Source organism: Trichoderma asperellum, chromosome 7 (genome assembly GCF_020647865.1).
Source record: "Trichoderma asperellum chromosome 7, complete sequence".
Lineage (NCBI taxonomy): Eukaryota > Fungi > Ascomycota > Sordariomycetes > Hypocreales > Hypocreaceae > Trichoderma > Trichoderma asperellum.
Window position 1 is genome coordinate 3,303,327 of NC_089421.1, and position 17,202 is coordinate 3,320,528.

Consider the following 17,202-nt stretch of genomic DNA (forward strand, 5'->3'; position numbering starts at 1 on the left):
AGCCGCGGGGCCCGTGGGCGCAAAAGCGAAATGAGTCGTGATAATTAGTACTGACAAAGTACATATCAATCAATCAATCAATCATTCTATTCTTGTAACTACTGCCAAGCTGCGTGTAATACTGCCAAAGCACCCGCAGAACACAGCCTGCTGTCAATCTCAGGGCCATGCCGTGCAGTGCACATCATCTGCACGCGAATCAATGACTTCATGCCGCCCGCTATCAACCCCTCCCAGCCCCAGATCCTGGCACAACCCATTCCAGCCCGTCCCGAAAAGCTCTCACCAACCTGTCACAGTTGCGTTGCCGCCATCTGGAGCGTCTGCTCGGCCGAACTAGCCGAGAACGGGTGCCCACAGCAACTGCCTTATGGGGCAAAGACGCTGTTTACTTCGCATGCAAATACAGTAAACAAGCAGCATTCTGCCAACAGCGCATTCTCATCTAGGCTACCCATTCAATCTGCAGCAGCACGCCGCATTGTCCGGGCTGAGGCCCTTACTTCAAATGACGCGGCTGCCACATCGCTTGCGCAAGTGCCAGGAGGGTCGTCGAATGGAGAGGCTTCTTCGGGCAAAGCGTGCTGGACGGCTGCGCAGTTTCAGCGCCGTAAAGGGTAAGATTCGAGCGCTGCTAGCATGGATTGCTGTATGTATAATAGGCTCTCGCAGCAAGGCGCCAATTGACAGCAGCCGAATGCGAGTATAGCTGACGCTTTGTCCTGCTGTCCCGCAGCTGCCTGTCTTGGTATATCCACCACGACGTTTCAAAAAAAGTAAAGAAAAAGACTCAGGAAACGTCACTTCTGGGTGGCTGGCGGGGGAGCCTTGAGCAGGATCGCAGGATTGCTTGACATGCAGGGTTGTTGAAACTAATACTTTTTTACACGGCAGCCAAAGAGGCATATTAAGCTAGGCTATTGCAGGTCCGGAGAGAACCATCAACCAGTACATGTGCAAGAATAGGTTTTATTTTTCATCCTAGCCTCCAACTTTGGTTTGTGCGAAAAACTATTAACACAAAAAGTACTATAAGTTACCTTGACTTCTATATAGCTTAGTACTGTCTTTGCAAACATCAATGTTTAGACTGCCACTGTATATAGTAGGCATTGCTATTCGCTCATAGTCCAGAGGCGTGAAAGGTTAAAAAGAAAGAAAACAAGACGATAGTAAACAAAACTGCTTTATACGAAAGTAATAGCAGAAATAGTTATGCAAGCAGATGCAGAGGCACCATCAGCACCAACTTGAAGTCCTAAACAGATCTCAGCAAATGCCGGGTCGGTAGTAGTTTGAGGCTCAGGGCTGATGAATGCATGCGTTATTAGTGGATGGATGCTTAGCGATGACGCATAGGCGGCGCAAATCATTTGCAGGCAGCGATCGCAGCGCCACTGGAGCTTATCGGCTCAAGCCTAGGCCCGATAAGATTCTCGCCCCAACGACGGCATTCATTTGCAAAACAAGCATTGCATCAACTCTGCTTGCGGACCAGGATACCAGAGCTGTAGCCACGATTTGATCCCAAAATCACCATGAAGCTCGTATCGCGACACATACCCAAGGAGTTTGAGGACGAGCAGGTCTCGCTCCTGCCGGAAGACCCAGAAGACATGGTAAGCTGCATCATGCTCGGCCCCGCTGCAGTGCGACTTGAGGGCATCGTGACAATGGCTTCCACCCCGGCTAACAGCATCGTCCTTCTTGCAGTGGCATGCATACAATCTGATAGTTCCCGGCGACCTCGTCCATGCGCATGCCGTCCGAAAAGTCGTCAACATCAACCCCGGCACGGGCGTCCCCGCCGCCGAACGAGTCCACACAAATCTGGCCATCCGGGTCAAGTCAACCTTTTTCGATCCCGCCGTCTCTTCACTCCGAGTCTCTGGCGTCGTTGCCGCCGAGAACGATCATGTTTCTATGGGCGCGCATCACACACTCGACATCGAGATCAACAGGTCATTTACCGTGGTCAAGCCCGATGGCTGGGACAGTGTAGCCAAGGCCACCCTGGCGCAGGCGCTATCAGACGACAAGAACGGTGCCATGGCTGCCGTAGTCATGCAAGAAGGCCTTGCCAACATTTGTCTCATTACCCAGTTCCGAACTGTTCTAAAGACTCGCGTGGAGAGCGTGGTGCCCAAAAAGCGCGATACTGCGTCCGACCAAGACGCAGGAATGCGAAGATTTTACGACAAAACACTCTCATCGCTACTCAGAGCCGTCGACTTCTCCGAGTCAAGACCGTTGCTAATAGCGAGCCCCGGCTTTGTTGCGACAGACTTCAAAGAGTACATTGCAAAGCAGGGTCGGGATAAGTCAGACAAGGTTCTCACGGCTGTTGCAAGGCAAGCGACAGTAATCCACGCCAACTCAGGGCACATCCACAGCTTAAACGAGGTTCTCAAGAGCCCCGAAGTTCTAGCCAAGATGAAGGACATGAATTACGCAAAGGAGGCGCAGTATATTGATAACTTCTTTGACCTGCTCAAGCTTGACGACGGGCGAGCATGGTACGGCAGCAGAGCCGTGGAGAAGGCCATTGCCGATGGCGCAGTTGGGCCCGGTGGAGGAGTCCTATTAATCAACAACTCCCTCTTCAGGAGTCAGGATCTCGCGACACGGAAAAAGTACGTTGCGCTGGTGGACAAGGTCAAGCTCGACGGCGGCGATGCGCGAATACTAAGCAGCGACCACGAGAGCGGACAACGACTGAAGATGATGGGAGACATTGCAGCTATTCTGAATTACCCCATGCACGACCTGGACGAGGACGAAGAAGAGGAGGCAGAGGCCGAACCGACACCCAATAGACGGAATGAGGAGGACGAAATAGACATGTTGGATAGCGTCATTTAGAGGTTGAAATTGGATATATACAAAAAGCTTTTGGGATCAACAATGAATTTATGAATCAAGAATTTCACGATGCAAGCATTTTTCACTATGCCACGTACTATTTGTTGCCTGCCTGTTCCAGCTATTACTAACCTGTTTGTGGGTGCTGGAGAAGAGATCATGGATGCATCTTGCAGGCACATTAGCGTATTAATCAATAGCATTCGATTATGTGATTTGTCGATCCTAAAACTCGGCGTTAAGCAGATGCCACGGCTCCCAAATAGGAGAAAAGATGCCATAAGTGCTCGGGTTTTGTAGGCAGAATCGCTCTCTTCTCCGTGCAAACACCGCATTTATCAGCTAATCGGTGAATTGCCCCTCCAACCCCTCAATGGCGTAACTGACATCATTTAGCATATCTATATAAACAGTCAGTTGGCTCTGTATTTTGTTTTATTCTTGTCTCTCTCCTATTTCTCAAAACACACCTTTCTCCCTCAATAAGTCGCAGTCATACTTATCCCGACAAGATGGCGCAGAAACTCACGCTCCAGTCTGTGGTGAAGCTTAACTCCGGCTATGCCATGCCCCTTCTGGGCTATGGAGTGAGTGCCTAGTGACCTTAACCTTGCCGACACGGTGCTTACTGGCGCGCCATTGATTTAGGTCTATCAAACGTTTGTTTAGCTTTGAATAAGCTTGGAAGTAGACTGTTTTTGTTGACGCTTTTTATAGGCAGGCGTCTGTGGCAACTGAAGTCTGCAAAGAGGCTCTGAGAATTGGATACAGACATGTAAGCAAATCATCCAGATCTCAGCGATGAAATGCCGTTTTTCCCCTGAGGGCTTTGCGTCTCTAACATGTGTTGAAGATTGATTCTGCATCCGCGTATCACAACCAGGGACCTTCTGCAGCAGGCATTGCCGCATCTGGAGTTCCTCGGGAAGAAGTCTTTTTCACCACAAAAGTCCCAGTGCGTGGAAAGCCTCTCGGCTACAAAAACACCATCGACCTGGTCGATATCGCTCTCCAAGAGACCAAGCTGGGCTACCTGGACCTCGTCCTGATCCACTCTCCCTATGGCGGCGTCGAGAACCGAAAGGGTGCCTGGAAAGCCCTCGTCGAGTCCGTCGAGGCTGGCAAAGTGCGCTCCATTGGTATTTCCAACTACGGCGTGCACCACCTGAACGAGCTGGAGGCCTACATTAAGGAGCTCGAGTCCGAGCGTGGCGGAGCCGGCAAGGGCGGCGTGATTTCCGTCGGTCAGTGGGAGATTCACCCGTGGCTTCCGAGAGACGACATTGTGCAGTGGTGCCATGCCAGGAACATCGCCGTGCAGGCCTACTGCCCCATTGTCCGCGGTGAGCGCTTCGGCGAGCCCAAGGTCGTTGCGGCGGCAAAGAAGTACGGCAAGACAGAGGCGCAGGTGATGCTGCGATGGAGTCTGCAGAAGGGCTTTGTTCCCCTGATCAAGAGCGTTACGCCGAGTCGCATTGCTGAGAATGCGGACCTGTACGACTTTGAGCTGACGGAGGAGGAGGTCAAGGATTTGACGACAGGGGAGTACAGCCCGATAGCTTGGGATCCTACAGTTGAGCCATTGGACAGGTAAAATAAGGAGCTGATGGAAGGTGTTTATATGAATCTATGCCGAGCTTTGTACACTACAGACGAACCGGCATATGCAAGATACAGTGCTTGCATATGGAAGCGTAAATACATAGGCAGACGTTGATAGCTACATAGACCGAATCATGGAAGCGTCAATCTTTGGTATTTGCTAGTGTGCACTAAGAGATTACCATGGCGATAGATGACTGAATTTGAATGATGCAGAGGAGATTGCAGCAAGGCGTTAAATAGAAGTGGTATATTGCTGGGCTGCTTTGACTGGTCGTCAGCTATAGAATGAGGTTTTGAATAGGTGCTGTGACATGAATAATATGACACAAGTACACCAATATTTCATATTTCATTAACAAATCCAATGATATACACAAAATTCAATGAGCTACAACTTCAATAATTCCAATGCTCGCTATCCGAGATACAAAATGCTCTGAGCAGCTCGGTGCTTCATCACGTGATAGCGCATCGGCCTCGCGTCAGCATCGTCACGCTGTGCACCGCTTCGTCTTACCCCGCGACAACAACAACAATAACACCATTATCATCACCGGACATGCAATGGCTGAGGATGCCACACCCAAAAGTTCCCCTTCGTTTCCTCTGACCTATTTTCAAAAATGGGGGTTCAGAAGACATTCACCATCATACCGCCCGCCGGGCCGGCCGAGCGAACCCCGATCGATGTTCGCCCAATGACATCCAAACAAGTACGCAAGGCCTACCAAGCTGCAAACCGTGTGCCACGTGTATCCAGAGCCGAGCGCATAAGGCAAGAGAGAGCCGAACAGGAGCGCATTCGAAAGGAGTTTGAGAAGGAGAAAGCTGCGGCTAAAGCCAAGCTCTTGAGAGACAAGAAGAAGGCAAAGGAACAGGCGGAGAGGGAGGAGAAGAAGAAGAAAGGCCTGCCCTTGGTGACTGTCCGGCCAAGTCAAGATACTATTGCCAAATTTTTCCGAGGAAATGGATTGGGTCATAAGAGGGGCTGTGAGAGTGAAGACGTGGGTGAGACTACAGATACTGCGAAAGCCTCGGCATTACCTGTCGTGGACGAGCTAGCAGAGGATGATGATGACGACGACGACGATTTTCCAAGCCCCAAACGCTTATGCAATGAAAGAGAGACAAATGGAGAAGACGAAGAGGAAGTAGAGAAAAGGAGAGAAGAGACGTCTACAGCACCTGAAGAAACCTGTGCTGAGATTGATGTTGCTGAGGAAAGGCAGAATGAGCCTATCATAGAAGATGACTTCTTCGATGGGTTTGAAATCCTGTCCGATGAAGAGATTTCAAAGCTGTCTTTCAGCGAGACGGTAACAAATATTGTCGTGGACATGGCAAAGGAAGTCGCAGCGCCGCAACCTCGTGTGGAATTAAACACTACACCGGTGGAAGAAAAGACGAGCCATTTACACGACAAGACCACACCTCAACAATCCAATCCTGCCATGCCAATCAAGAACCCTGAACCAATAGCTCTCCAAGAGTTTGACTTGATATTCGACGATGAAGAGGATCTGGAATTGGAGATGTTGGCTCTTGACGCTGTCGTGACTTCTCAGCAACGGCCTACAAAGAAGCCTACAGAAAAGGCTTTACCACAAACCTCTCAAAAGCCGACTCGCAAGACGACCGGTTATGAAATAGATCTTGGAATTGCCGCTTGTTCTAGCCCCGTCAAGGAAACTCATCAGCCAAAAAGCCAAAAAGAACGTGACCAAACGTCTCTTATGCCACCGCCACCAATACCTTCAGCCTCACGACCCTCCATCTCCCCCCTTTCGCCAATAGCTGCTATACCACAAGCACCGCCTCTCAGCACTCAACAAATCCTCTTTAACATGGACGATTTCTTTCCTACGTCCTCGCAGCAGGCGGCTGAGTTGGAAGAAGAAGAAACTACCTTCATCTCTTCTCCCCTCAAATCATGCCTGGCCTCTGAAGCTCGAGCTCCGAACCCACCTCGGGTATCCCAAAAAAATTCGTTGCCTTCGGGCACTCTATCTTCGTCGCCCGAGCCACCTAAGCCATTCTTTACTGCTTCTGGATCCAATGAGAGGATGGCTGTGGCTTTACTTCGTAGTCGACGAACAGCCGAGCAAGAGGAAGAGCGGAGACGACAAACAATGCAGCTTGAGCTTGCCGAAATCCAAAAGGCCAGAAAGAAAGAAGCTGAGCGCCGTGCTCGAGAAGAGAAGCTAGCGGATGGCAAATTAAAGCCAAAGTATGCCAATCACGCAGCTCTCAGAACAGTACGTGATGAGAGCCGGATTTCGAATCCAGCGAGCCCAGCGAGCCCAGCCATTATAAGAATGCCGCAGTTTTCAGCGAGAAAAAGATTAATCATGAACGATAACCGCACTCCCGTAAAGCCCACACCACAGAGGACGCCTCTCGTTCAAACAAATCCAAAGACCATTGTGCCGGATACCCAGCAACCAATTGTGGCTAATATGAGCAGAAAAGTTACTTCTCTTGGCGCCAATATTCGACCTTGTCCCTCCTCTTTAACATCTCACAGCGCCAGCAGGACGCTGGCTCAGGAGGCGAGGCACCAATACTCATCTCCAAAGCACGCAAATACACCCACTAAATCAGCCAATAAACCGGAAGGGATCAATACATCCCCCGAGGCCAGCGAGTCTAAGCGCCCGCCGGCCTCTCAGGAGTCGGAATTCGGCGGCGGCTGGATGGACGAGCTGGCGACGGAGCTTTGCTTATAATGTACATTATTTAGCACAAAAGAGAAGTGCCTATGATGAGACAATGATATACCCCTTTTGCGGCTAGATAAACTGGCGGATTATTACAGCAGATATATGCAGATTCGGGACATGAACTGGGTGGCATACTGGGGAATTACTGGGGAATTACTGGTTGACTTTGCATTGCATTTCAGGGCGAAGATGGAGTTTATTCTTTCTTTTTACTCTTATTTAGGTACAGGCATTGAGATTAGCTGTAGATATATTTTGATAACATACAAGTTTCAGATCAACTTTTTTTTTTTCTTTTGGGCCAGCAACGTGTGACTTATAATATACGCCGTAGCCTTTGTTTCGAACGCAACTGGAAAATTATCTATTCTTCCCTTTTGTCTCTAGCTATATCCGACGTTTAATTATCCAACCTTTTCAACAATTACTAGGTCCTTGCAAATACATAACCTCACACGTCTGCCCAAGCTCTCTCCACATCCAATGCTCTACAAAAGTCCTTCAAAAATCATGTAAGTAGGTTGTAATAAAATAGCCTCATCCTTCTCACCTCATTCCTCAATCACATGCCGCCAAACAGCCATGTAGCTAGCTGCCTTAGTTTCCCCTCTCAGCAAAATGACACTCTATCCGGTTTAGTTATCGCCCAACCCACAAACTCGCGTAATCATTTCCCAAAAGAATAATTACATCATTTCATCCTGTCTCATTGGTATCCACTAAAAACCAAAAGGGAAACCTTTTCAATATTCTTAATTGTCTCTCTAAGTGATCTCTACATAACCAATAGAAGGAAGCATTGTTTCAAGAGAAGAATAATTCATACATGTAGTATTTATATTTAGAAGAAAAAACCCCTTTGTTATAAACGTTTTGGGGATTGATTATTATAGAAGGCCTGGGGTATCGCTTTCACAATAACAGAAAAAAAGAAAACCACACTACCAGATATCAAACGTGAAACAAAAAATCCGTCTATTTACAAATGTAAAACGAAAAGCAAAAAGCAAAAAAAAAGGGGGGAGCGTTGTAGCTAACCATACCTACCCCTAATAAAAAACCCCCCATCCTATTCCGTCCTATGTGTTGTTGTTGGTTCGCTGTCCCCCTTCCAACGCCTGTAAACGAAGAAAGAAAAGGAAATGAAAAAGAAAACCCCTAAAGACGTGAAAAAGAATTGCTTTCTCCTTGGCCCTGAAACTCCAAATCCGTCATTGTCCGTACCGTTAATGCCCTTGGAAGCACAAAAATGTGTTTTTGAAAGATGTGCTCCTCGTTCATGCAATGCAGACTCGTATGTATATAAAAATGCCATCCAATCGATCCATTTCCATGCAACCACCAAACCTCGGGATGTTTGTGTTTTTTTTTTTAAAAAAAAAATATGCATATGCACACGTAGACCAAAAAATGAGTCTTTTTTTTTTCTTCTCTTACTTGTTTCTTCTATGGGCAAGCCTTTTTTTTTCTCTTAGAGATATATGCCAACCCATTCGGTCTTTGAAGCCACCTTTGTCTCGCACCCTTCCACAGCGCAGCGTATGTCATTAGGGCCAGCAGCTTCCTTGTTTAAGAAGGGAAAGCCTACGCCGTCGGGGGTGGATTTGGTCGGTCTTCTGTTTTCGAAGCAATCGGAACAATAGACCTAGTGTTGACCAAAATTAGCTTCAATGTTATACAGACGCAATAGACCAGCAAAGCTATGGAATTGAAACAAATATCCCACTTACGTGACCGCATTTCTTCAGTGCCCAGAAATGATGCTCTCCAGCAACCCTCTTCCTCTTCTTGGACGGCGTGGCCGGTGAATCCGCAGGGTCGTAGGCGAGCTCCTCGTTGCACGCAGGACATATCACCACCTGCTCGCTGTCGGCGTCGGTGCATGTATCTCGAGTGAAGCCCGGCTTCGCAGGAGGCAGAGGCTCCAGAGGGGGCTTTGGTGGCTCTTGTTGCTGCTGCGATGATGACGACGAAGGAATGTGCGCGGAGTTGAACGAGTTTGGGAGGCTCATATCGCCGGTGATGAGGCCGGCTAATCTCCGAAAGGATTCTATGCCAAAGTCTTGGCCGTGAGGCATGTAGCCCAGAGCGAGCAGGTGTTCCTGGGTGGTATGGTCGTGGCCGCGGTGGTGGTGTCGGCGGTGCTGCCGGTGGATTCGCTGTGGCTGCGGTGGTTGCGGTCGCCAGGCATTTCGACTCGGTCGCTGCTCGTCTTCGGGCGAGTCTTCGGTCAAATCTATGAAGCTCGGCTGCTGCCCTACAAACGTGCTGTCGCTCCGGGATAATTGCGGCGGCGATATCCGCTGGGAATTCGTCCTCCGCGGGTTCCTGGCAGGCATGTATGGCTGCTGCTGCGTTGTCTGTGTCGGCTGCGTTCTTCGGCGCTCGACGGGCGAGTCTGGCTCTGCTGTCAGGTCGATGACGGTCGAGTCTGGGGTCGTGGTCCATGAGCGAGGAAGCGTCGATTGCGTGTGCGGCGGTCGAAGTCGGACGTGCGACTGGGACGGTCTTCTGGAGTTGCTGCTGCCGGCCATGGGGAAGCCCAGGCTCTCCATGGTTGCCCGCGCCCGCGAAGTGATGCCCCGGGGATTGAGGATATTGTCGAATATCGAGCCTGGAGCCGCGGGCCGGTTGCTCGTCGTGGAGGAGGCTCGGGTGACTTGGACTTCGATCAGCTCATCGTCACTGATTGACACCAGCCCGTCGTCCGTGGCAAGCGACATTTTTCCGCTGGTGAATCGGTGCGTTCGCCGGCGGCGGAATTCGGTATCGACGCAGTGAGACGGCGAGGAGGCGAGAGCGACTGTGAGGGCGAAGGCGGCGGCGGCGGCAGAGAGAAGCGTGAGAGAAGCAGCAAATGAAGGGCTCGGTCGTCAAGGGAGTGCCTCAAAGGCGTCTCTGCAGCCTGATTGTCTGCGGGCAGGGCATTCACCACCGGTTGCTGCGAGGTGGTGGCGCTGGATCAGAGGCCGACGGGGGAAGCGACAGAAAAGCCCGCCGCACAGTATCTGCCGTGGGATTGATAGCCTTTGAGCGATTCAGCGCACGCAGCCGGCGGTTTACGTTAGCCAGTGGGGAGATGTTGGCGGGCTTCGTCTTGAGCTGGTGGCAATAATACTGTAGGCAGCAAAAAAATGAGCGACTAGAGCGATGGGCAAAAAGAACGATGAAGAAACGACTGTCTGTGTATTCTATTTTTTGGTATTCTCTCTTTTTTTCCCGCTTTTTCCCCGTGAGCAACCCTCAAAGGAGTGTCAGCTACAAAGGCTGACGAGGGCGTCGAGTCGAGTCCCGCCGTGGCTTTGTTTGTTGACAATCAAGCTACCTACCTGCCCTTATGAGGTACCTTGGCCGTGATGTGCGTTCAGCTTATTAAACGAAAAACGATCGCACCTTGGCACCTACAAGCAGCTTGAGTTGGTGCTACACCCGGCACATGACAAATGCAGCTGGAATAAAGGGCAATGCGAGCGAGCGAGAACGAGAGAGAGAAATAAAACGATAGAATGGCATTCCCACTGCGCACAGAGTACAGAGGCAGCAACAGCGATATCTCATCAGCAACAGCGAGGGTTTAAAAGTGACGCTATTATCAGGTCAACCGCACTCGACCCGGAAGTGAGCGGCCAATCATCACCAGGCATGAATACTCTAAGACATTCCGTCGTATTTTTGCCTTCTTTTTGCTTATTTCTCTTTTTTTTCCCCTATTGGTTAATTCCAACGCCCAGGCAAAGGTTCGCTCGGCGTCAGCTGCCTTTATCCGGCCTCCCTCTGTGTCTCCCTTGCATATAAAATGGGGATTCAGCTCTCAAACGGCGTATTTCTGCGCGTCAACCAGGTATAGAGTTTAGCACCTAGTAGTAGTGGTATATACAATCGAGCAGCACCACCTTATATATTGTCGATACTTCTATTTTTTCCCCCTCTCTTCACATGTCCTCAGCTTCTGGACAAAAGGACCGTGTCATTCAGCCAAATCAGAGACCACGCGTATAATGTGTCTTTCGCTTCATATCATTGCTTGCCCTCCTTCAATAGCTAGAGCTAGATAGTAATAAAGCAGATGCCCTTGTGCTCTTTTTTTCTTAAATGTACAGCTCGAGTGACACAATCTAATACCCCTCATTGCAACAATTTCCCAGTGCGTCCCGGTGTGCAGATTTAAAATTAGGACGAAATAAAACAACAAAGCAAGCAAATCCGGAAAAAGTGGCTTGCATCCACAGCCCATTAGTTCTTCACACCAAGCACGCTCACCACACCCTCCCCGTTGAGAGAAACCAGCTTCTTGCCCGACTCGCCCCATCGAACGGCAATGGCAGCCACAGAGTTCCGCAGCGGCTCGCTCCACTTCTTGCTCGACTTTGTGTACTGCTGGACGGTGATGCCCGTCGCTCCACCAGTCGCCAAGAACTGGCCCGTATAGTCCCAAGCCAGCGACTGTACTGAGCCTCCTGTCTCGAGCACCTTGGAAACCGCCGCGTCTCCCTCTTTGCGCAGGTCGAAAATGGTAACGCTAGTCTGTCCCTTGGCTGTGGCCGCGAGCATGAAGCCGTTCTCGGAAAAGACGAGGGCCTGAACCGGCGCACCGAGCTTGAATACCACAGCCTGCTCGAGCGTCTTGGTCATATATAGCTTGACATCACCGTTGACAGTGCCCGCGGCAAACAAGTGTCCATCAGGGTGGAACGCGCATGTGGTCAAAGCTATCAAATGGATTAGCCCGCAAATTTCAAACCAAGCGGAAACAAGCACAAAAAAAAAAAAGAAAAAGAAAAGAAAAAAAGAAAAAGAAAAAGAAAAAGAAAAAGAAAAAGAAAAAGAAAAGAAAGAAAGAAGGGGTTCAACTTACAAGCATCGGCGTAGGCTCGAGAAACTCGCTTCATCGTCTCCAGGTGGTAGAATACGATGCTCTTATCAATGCCCACAGACGCAAGCAGGTCCCCAGAAGGATGTAAGCTCAGGCCACTGGCAGCTCCAGCGTGCTCTGATAGGGTGCCAATCTCGTTGCCTGCCTCGTAGACTTTGATGTTTCCCTGGCTGGTCGCAAAGAAGACCTTTGACCCAGACCAGAGAGTGTCCGTTACAGGTTCATTGACGGGCACGGTCCTCTCCACGTTATCCGCCTCAATAGAATAGATGGCCGCCTCGCCGCTCAATCCACCTGCCACCGCATAGCTACCCTCGAGATCCAGTGACGTGGCTTGTGGGACAGGTAACGAGCTGATCGTTGTTGGCTCAAATGATGACACCTCGTCGGTGGAAACCCAGCCTTCCGGCACGGGGCGCTTCTTGCGGCTCTTGGATAGGCTATAAAAATCGTAAGCAATGGGGTCAAACTTCGAGTCAAGGACAAGGAAACACCAACCTTTGATGTGTCTGGTCCACCTGTGCTGCCAGCTCTTCTGGTAGTAGCTCAACGCTATCCACAACCATTTCCTCGCCAGCCGCAGCACCGTCTGTTACAGTAACTCGGCTCAATGAATCTCTGGCCTCATCCCTCTCTTTTGTCAACCGGGCGATGACACGAACGGCGGCATCGTGCTGATACAACGCCGTGGCGAGCTCTTCTCTCGTCCGTGCTAGCTGCTCTCTCAGGTTGTACGTCTCCAGGGCAAGATTGTCCCATTCGTTTTGGAATGTCGCAAGGAGTGCAGGAATCGACGTCAGGGTAGGGGGCCGAGGTCGAGGGATGCGAGAAGACTTGATAGGCAGCAGGTCCTCTGCTGTTATAACTTCGCCGTTGGGTTCTGCGCCATGTTCGCTGATGTACTGTTCTATGAGCCGCTTCTCGTATACGACGCCTTCAAAGAGCCAGTTAGTGGCCATTTCTCGCCGGATGCGAATTGCAATTCCAAATCTACTCACCCGACTTCTTGGACGCGACAGGCTCTTGTGGAGCTTCTCCGGAGACTGGACTCTGAGTTAGCAAAGATGCAACAAGCAAGCAAGCAAGCAAGCAAGCAAGACCGAGTGGTGAGAGGGAAATGAGTCCGTTGAAAAGCCAGCAGTGCACCACTTACTTCCGCAAAGCATGGCGACTACGTTTGAATCTCCTGTGAGCTGCCAATGGCTGTAAATCAAATGGTCTAGAGGTGGTTGGATGAATTCTCAAACAAGGCTGCCAGCTTCTGCAGCGACTCGCCCGCGGCTCCTGGCGCGCGACCTGCATCCCGATCGAGATTTTCCGCTCCATGGCGCACAGACCAAGCACGTCACGCGCTGATAGTGATGCTAGTTGATAAGCCCGCCGCTCAACACGCTACCAACTCGGTATCGCTGCTTTTCGTCGCTCCACTGGAATGCGGGGGGTTAAGGGGATGAGCTTGCCTGTCGTCTGACTCTGCTTTTTCAAATTCATTCGTTTGTTTTTTCTTTTTCCTTCGTTCAGTGACTTTTGCCCAAGGCTCTTTGCCAGTTTGTTGATCTTTTCTGCGGCTGCATTTCACCTCCAAACCCCGCCCAGTCCCCTATATTCAGCCCTCTCTCCGCGGCATCGTTTGAGCGGCTCTCGGTGCTTTCTGCCCACTGCGGCGCCATTCAGCCTCAACACCAACACACCATATAGCATTTCAGCGGTCATTTCTCCTCTCCAGGAAAGCATACGTACTGCATCATGCCATTGGAGCGTCTCCCCCCTATTGCGGCTCTTCATTCGTACACGGATTTGGCGCAGACAGAGGTCCTCGACGTGCTATTTGAGCCCAGCCCAGCCATTCACGCCACCCTGTTGCCAGTCATCCGTACCGCCGTCTACACCTCCTATCCCGACTTGATAGACGTATGTCAAATTAGACTGCTTGCTCTTGCGGCCAAGTCCGCCGAGACAGAACCGCATCCAGTCCTGCTCTCTGTCCTCGGATCTCATCCACGTCTTGGGGAGAAGAATATCGAATCAGCGCAGTCCGTTGCTGAACAGGCAAATATCCAGGGGGGATCCGAAGAAGAGTTGGCCACGTTGAACAGGGAATACGAAGAGGCGTTTCCGGGACTCAGATATGTCGTCTTTGTCAACGGCAGAGGGCGACCCGAGATCATGGATGACATGAGGATGCGGATCGAACGAAGCGACTATTCAAAGGAAGTCGATGCTGCATTACAGGTACGGCCAGGCACAGCCAGCGTGGATCTCCATCTCACATGATAGTTACCGTGGAGCTAATTCTTTTTTTTTTCTTTTCCTAACAAAAAGGCCATGTGCGATATCGCAAAAGCCAGGGCCTCCAAGCTCCCCGAAGATACTAACCGCAAGCAATCCAACGGCAACTGATTCTGAAAAAACGATTATTATACACACTATATGCATTGGTGGGATATTTGATATCATAACTTCCTAGCTTATTACATTTCCGGGGGACATAATACTGTCTGGGTCCCCGCCGCCAACGCCCATAGCCTTTACATTCATCCAACAAAAAAGAACGCCTCCCCCCCTAAAAAGCCATGCAGCCCATCCTTGGCTTGAGCAACAGCCAAGCCATGCGAATAAATATACAGTAATTTTCCAGCCCCCCGCCCTTTAAAAGAAAAATACAAAGTGACTTCCGGGCATGCAAGTTCTTTTCAAGATTTTCCACCGTCTCTTGTCTCTAGAAAAGTGAAAGCACGCAAAGCGATACGGGAGAAAAAAAAAAGCAAATATCAGCCTACCCTCCAAGAAATTCCGTCTAATTCATCCATGTACTCCTCATATGTATGCTCTTCCGAAGGGGACTGGGGGTCAGGTGAAGTCGCCTTGGCCCCGAATAAGGCGTCAAAGTCGCAATACACGTCCGAATCATCGTCGTCCAGATGCTCCTCGTCCAGATGGAGGAAGGCAAAGCTGTCTTCCTCGCAGTCGTCATACATCCACGAGAGCGGTGGCCTTGGCTCTGGTGACTTTGTCGAGTCGATACGAGCCGAGCTGCGGTCATTCGTGGCATCGGCATCAGCAGAGGGAAGCGGCAGAGCTATGGGCTTCGACAGGCGACAGGCTGGGGCCTTGACGAGTGTCTCGGCAGACTGGATATCAGAGAACTCCTTCGACGCCACTTGTGAACCCAGCCCTGCCTTGTGACCAGTCTCAAGAGACCTTGCCTTTGCTTCGGGAGCCGACTCCATTTCTCGGGATTGCCATGGCGCCTTGGCATAGGTATCCATGCTTTGCCGTACCGTGCCTCCTTGGCCTGTCTTCCCCGAGTCCTGAGATCTCGCGATACCCATCCTCTTCCGCATACAGTTCATAATCGAATATCGCAAGTACGCCGTCTCCTGCAAATGCGCAGCCCGTCTGCTGGAATCAAGCGTGATGGCCATCTTCACAAACCGCCGATCGCCAACCTGCCTCCCATTTCGGTTCAAGATGTGCGTGGCAGGCTGGGAGAAAGGCTGAGATAGCCTGCTGGTGATGAGCTGCGTCCTTAGGCGACGCTTCTTGCGACTGATGGTGGCCGTGTTGGGGCCCTCCACGTCAGTCCCCAGACGACAGCGCTTTGTTCCCCTGTACGCCCATTGTGTGTCTAATGAGAATTCAAAGGCCTTTTGTGTGCTGTGATTCAATATCGTGAACTGCATAACATTCTCTGGTAGAGGACAAAAGTCGGGTCTCCAGCCGTTGGTCTTACTCCTGCTCTTAAGCCGCTGTCGATGCGGCGCCGCCTCCAGCAGAAAGTCCGAGCTCTTACGCTTAGACAGCGCCTTGTTCTGTCTTGGCCTCCCTCGACCATGGCGGCTGGCTTCAAGAGGGTCATGACATCTTAGCGTTTGCACCGGCTCAAGCGAGCTTTGCATACTGCCAGCTGTTCAAATGCTAGCGGTGGGAACAGCCCTGAGCGCCCAGTCAATTGCAGGTCTTATTGTCTATTACTTGATAAGTCGGTTTCGTCTGCTGCAGGCTGAGTAGTGTCCCTGCAGAAAGCGCGATATGAGGTCCGAGCGGCATGAGAGCAGCGGAAAACGGGGGCTCCCGAATTCACTCTGAAGGTCTGCTGCCACCTTTGCGAGACAGCAGCAATAATAACGAGAGGCTTAAGACTCGGTCCTAAGCCCTGTGCTCGCAGAACCCAGCCGAAATATTTCCCTTGCGAATTCGCTCTTGTCGATGGCAGCTGTTTTTCCCATTCACGGAGTGAGGTTTGTGTTTGAAGTGACCAAGATGCTGGGAGAAGCCGCATCATAAAGCGGGGAGTTCGCTGGGGATGAATATGGGGCGGTGTTGACCGAAGCCTCGAAACGAGCTAAGGCGACGTCCGTTTCTCGACGACTGCAAGCCATCCCAATTCCACCATGCTCCCCCAGAAAGGGAAAAGCTAGGCCCATGCAAAGCAGAGAAAAAGTCCAATCCAGTCCAACCGTCCCGAAGCCACGGGTTCGCCCCTCTTCTTTTGTGTCTCTAACTAAACCCCCCCAAGAAATTATTTGTCTCGAATTGGTTTGCGCAAAAAATGCTACATCGTGGTATAGGGAAACGCTACTGGTAGGTAGTAAGAAAAGGGGACCAACGCCCATCACAGGGATTGGTGGTGGTGCCAACGCAGCGGATTTCCACTTCTGGCCATTCCATGGTCCGGGGAAGTACGAGAGAAAGCGCAGAGCCCGGCTGTGGCAGGGATCACGATCTGCGAGTTGGAGGTGCGGGCTGCGTGCTGGATGGGCGCTGGACGATGCATCCATCGTACGAACACAACAGGCGAACAGGCGGCGTTGTGTGTGTTAGCGTTGCTGGAGACTCCCCTAATAAGACGAGAGCGTGAGAAAATCCCCAGGTTCAGGATTTGCTGCAAGACGACATCATCGTCCCGTCTCTTGCAGCGAACGGAGCTCATAGCTGCTTTTTTGGCGACAGGGGTTCTTATTGCGACCGGGATTCACTTTCTGTGCTTTTTTTGCGGCCAGCATCGCTTTTACAATGCCGAGCGTGCAGCAGCACGGCCTGGACGGAATACGATTGACTTGATTTGCCCTCGTGGATGAGGCAACGTGTGCATATCCCGCAGACATGGGCAGACCGCGCAAGACAAAGAGAGTCTCCATA

General features: G+C 50.9%; 7 protein-coding genes across 7 annotated transcripts; 4 read left to right on the plus strand and 3 right to left on the minus strand.

The window, feature by feature from the left end:
* The first annotated feature begins 1,455 nt into the window (after positions 1-1,455).
* Positions 1,456-3,018, plus strand: TrAFT101_011804 (uncharacterized protein). The gene is made up of 2 exons (XM_024902706.2): positions 1,456-1,619; positions 1,714-3,018. The coding sequence occupies exons 1-2, from the start codon at positions 1,539-1,541 to the stop codon at positions 2,860-2,862; spliced, it is 1,230 nt and encodes a 409-aa protein (XP_024757768.1). The 5' UTR covers positions 1,456-1,538; the 3' UTR covers positions 2,863-3,018.
* Positions 3,019-3,217: 199 nt separating this feature from the next.
* On the plus strand, positions 3,218-4,684 carry TrAFT101_011805 (uncharacterized protein). The gene is made up of 4 exons (XM_024908597.2): positions 3,218-3,449; positions 3,511-3,521; positions 3,580-3,637; positions 3,716-4,684. Exons 1-4 carry the CDS (start codon positions 3,375-3,377, stop codon positions 4,454-4,456), a joined length of 885 nt encoding a protein of 294 aa, XP_024757767.1. The 5' UTR covers positions 3,218-3,374; the 3' UTR covers positions 4,457-4,684.
* Positions 4,685-5,021: 337 nt separating this feature from the next.
* TrAFT101_011806 (uncharacterized protein) lies at positions 5,022-7,463 on the plus strand. The gene has a single exon (XM_024908596.2). It carries the CDS (start codon positions 5,091-5,093, stop codon positions 7,191-7,193), a length of 2,103 nt encoding a protein of 700 aa, XP_024757766.2. The 5' UTR covers positions 5,022-5,090; the 3' UTR covers positions 7,194-7,463.
* A 1,195-nt stretch (positions 7,464-8,658) lies between these two features.
* Positions 8,659-9,910, minus strand: TrAFT101_011807 (uncharacterized protein; the record flags this gene model as incomplete). The annotated part of the gene is made up of 2 exons (XM_024910096.1): positions 8,659-8,832; positions 8,918-9,910. 2 exons carry the CDS (start codon positions 9,908-9,910, stop codon positions 8,659-8,661), a joined length of 1,167 nt encoding a protein of 388 aa, XP_024757765.1.
* Positions 9,911-11,420: 1,510 nt separating this feature from the next.
* Positions 11,421-13,226, minus strand: TrAFT101_011808 (uncharacterized protein; the record flags this gene model as incomplete). The annotated part of the gene is made up of 5 exons (XM_024904239.1): positions 11,421-11,896; positions 12,043-12,500; positions 12,559-12,994; positions 13,059-13,103; positions 13,214-13,226. 5 exons carry the CDS (start codon positions 13,224-13,226, stop codon positions 11,421-11,423), a joined length of 1,428 nt encoding a protein of 475 aa, XP_024757764.1.
* Positions 13,227-13,806: 580 nt separating this feature from the next.
* On the plus strand, positions 13,807-14,334 carry TrAFT101_011809 (uncharacterized protein; the record flags this gene model as incomplete). The annotated part of the gene is made up of 1 exon (XM_024906926.2): positions 13,807-14,334. One exon carries the CDS (start codon positions 13,807-13,809, stop codon positions 14,332-14,334), a length of 528 nt encoding a protein of 175 aa, XP_024757763.2.
* A 109-nt stretch (positions 14,335-14,443) lies between these two features.
* On the minus strand, positions 14,444-16,901 carry TrAFT101_011810 (uncharacterized protein). Its single transcript, XM_024903492.2, has one exon. The coding sequence runs from the start codon at positions 15,957-15,959 to the stop codon at positions 14,832-14,834; it is 1,128 nt and encodes a 375-aa protein (XP_024757762.1). The 5' UTR covers positions 15,960-16,901; the 3' UTR covers positions 14,444-14,831.
* Between the last annotated feature and the right edge of the window lie 301 nt (positions 16,902-17,202).